Genomic DNA, 2,693 nt, shown 5'->3' on the forward strand with positions numbered 1-2,693 from the left:
TTGAACCTTGTTAAAGGTCACAGTGAATGTCTTCCAGGTCCTTAACTCTCCGAACAGCCGCCCAGGTGGCTCTTCAGAGCTATAGTATGGGCCCCAGAAGTAAAGAATTCCATAATGGCAAATAGGTTGACAGAAACTCATTATGAAGCCTATTAGCAAAATCAGTTCCATGAACACCTACAATAAATACTGGCTGCAAGATGGAATGTGGTGAAGTGCTGGGAGAAATTGTTCCAGTTGATGAGGGAGGACAGTCAGTAATATTCCAAAGATTGATTAAACCTGCTAGCCTTTGACAGCCTCATGTTATGACCTTCTTTTTTTCTTCTAGGTCCTTTGAGTGGTGGAGGCAAGAAAAGAAAGTAGAAGCAACATGGGTAGATAAATCTGCGTATTTTCTCTTTGATAAACATCGGCCATGGACCATGAGAATAGCAGCAGCAGCAGCAGCACAGGTGGATTCCTCTTGCTGGGGTTTCCAGATCAGGATTCTAATTTGCTGCTGCCCATCTTCCTGTTGACATACCTCATGACATTGACAGGAAATGCAACCATCATTGTGTTGACCAGAGTGGACGCCCACCTGCAGACGCCCATGTATTACTTCTTGGGGCAGCTATCCTTCCTGGAGTTGTGTTATACATCAGTCACAGCCCCAAAGTTGATTGAGGGTCTCTCATCAGGCCATAAATACATTTCTTTTGGTGGATGCATGGTGCAGCTCTACGCTTTTCTCTCTTTAGGATGTACTGAGATTATTCTGCTGGCTGCCATGGCTTTGGATCGTTTTCTCGCCATATGCCGGCCTCTTCGCTACCACGCGATTATGAGCAGGCAGATGTGCATGTGGCTGACAATTGGCTCTTGGCTGGTGGCTTTTCTGTCCACCTTGGCACCTACCACCATGATGGCTCAGCTACCCTACTGCCACTCGCACGTCATTGACCACTTTTTCTGCGATGCTGTACCATTGCTGAAGCTGGCCTGTGCAGACACCTTTGTCAATGAGATGGTGGACACTGCATGTGCTTCTGCTGTTGTTCTGAGCTCCCTTATGGTAATACTTCTGTCGTATGTCAACATCATATTCACTGTGATCAAGATCCCGTCTGCCATTGGGCGACGGAGGACATTCTCCACCTGTGCATCCCATTTGACTGTGGTCCTCGTCTTCTTCGGGACCATCATTTTCATGTACATTGGCCCAAGAGAGCTCTACTCTTTCAGCCTGAACAAAGCACTTGCCCTATGTTACACCATGTTGACACCACTCCTAAACCCCATCATTTACAGCTTCAGGAACAAGGAAGTGAAGCAGGCCCTACTTAAAGTGCTAAGGAAAAGAGTGTCTCTAAGAACACTCAGGTACTGAAGATGAGGTCTGAAAGATTAGTATTGGTATAAGGATAGAACCCATCAGTGCAATCAGATGTGTGAGCCCGATCTGTGTCTTTGAGGTAACAAACATCCATTATCACCTTAAAGTCCGAGGGAAAATAGGTCTTCATCGCATCACCTTGCCCATTCTTTTCTACTCTGAAATTGGTACTTGTAATTTGTTTATTACACTAGCTCTATGGCTCTTCAGCAGCTCCTCAATGCAGTCGTTTGTTTCTAAAATGCACTGTATGGTATTTGGATTGAGCTGCTTCAAGAGCAAGGCTTTCTTCAGAATGTTTGGTTACCACAGTATGAGTTGTAATTAGTAGTCGTAACATTCTATCCAATAGTCCTGTGTCAAGCAAAGGTAAATGGGGCCTATATGTCCTCTGTATAGCACAGATGTGACGCAAATCCCTGGAGCAGCCATATGTCCAGTGTCTTTATGATTTATGCACGCTTGAATGTGACCAGTAGCATTGCATTCTCTTCTAACCAGGGGTGGTAGTGTCACAAAACACACACATTTTAATAGAATCACTGCTATCCATAAAACCGTAATGGCATTATTATACACACACAGACTGAAATAGAGGAAGTGCTCTGTTAGATTTACAAAATAAAAGATATTAAAAGATTTAAAGAGCCTCAGAAATCTGCTTTCTCTTTTTTAATATGAGCAGCTTTCACAGACTCTTACACCTCCAAATGAAATCATTGTCTCTGGCTGACAACATCAAAGTCATTGCTTCTGCACAACGTCGCAAATGGTTAGAATAGAAACTGGGCTGAGCCAATGCTTATGCACATCATTTTCCAATGGCAGATGAGCAAAACGTCTAATAAATACTGTTGTCTGCCACCTGTGCATATTAATACATTACTAAAATGCCACCGTGCCTGCATAGACCTCACTTGGGTGCTAAGCGGTAGAACATTAAGGCATACCAATTCTAAAATCATACTAAATCCTGGGGATCTCATACAAGACAATTAGCCTCTGATGTGCTATTTTGATTGTTCTCTGTATATTTCGGCTCCAACTTCCACTTCCTGTGAAATAGAATCCCCAGATAAGGGTGGAAGAAACTAGAGGGGCAGTGAGGAGAAAATAAATGGTGGGAGGGAGTGGAATTCTCAGGGCAATGTCTGCAAACATACAGACATTTTTTTTTAAATTCTTTTTATTGTTCAACAACAGTGGTCTCGACAGCTACAGCAACTCTCTCCCACCAATTCACACAAATCGACAAGCAGAAAAAGAAAAAGACATTTACAACTGACATTATACAGCTTCATCATCATCTGAGAGC

The 2,693-nt window shown here is 43.2% G+C and overlaps 1 protein-coding gene across 1 annotated transcript; it reads left to right on the top strand.

Moving 5' to 3' along the window:
* The first annotated feature begins 418 nt into the window (after positions 1–418).
* On the top strand, positions 419–1,372 carry LOC138520405 (olfactory receptor 6C1-like). The gene has a single exon (XM_069632807.1). It carries the CDS (start codon positions 419–421, stop codon positions 1,370–1,372), a length of 954 nt encoding a protein of 317 aa, XP_069488908.1.
* The last annotated feature ends 1,321 nt before the right edge of the window (positions 1,373–2,693 follow it).

The sequence above is a fragment of the Ambystoma mexicanum genome, chromosome 13 (genome assembly GCF_040938575.1).
Source record: "Ambystoma mexicanum isolate Mex_15411 chromosome 13, UKY_AmexF1_1, whole genome shotgun sequence".
Lineage (NCBI taxonomy): Eukaryota > Metazoa > Chordata > Amphibia > Caudata > Ambystomatidae > Ambystoma > Ambystoma mexicanum.

Excerpts from the sequence above, each read along its gene's own strand:
- LOC138520405 (XM_069632807.1), top strand. The coding sequence starts at position 419 with ATGGACCATGAGAATAGCAGCAGCAGCAGCAGCACAGGTGGATTCCTC.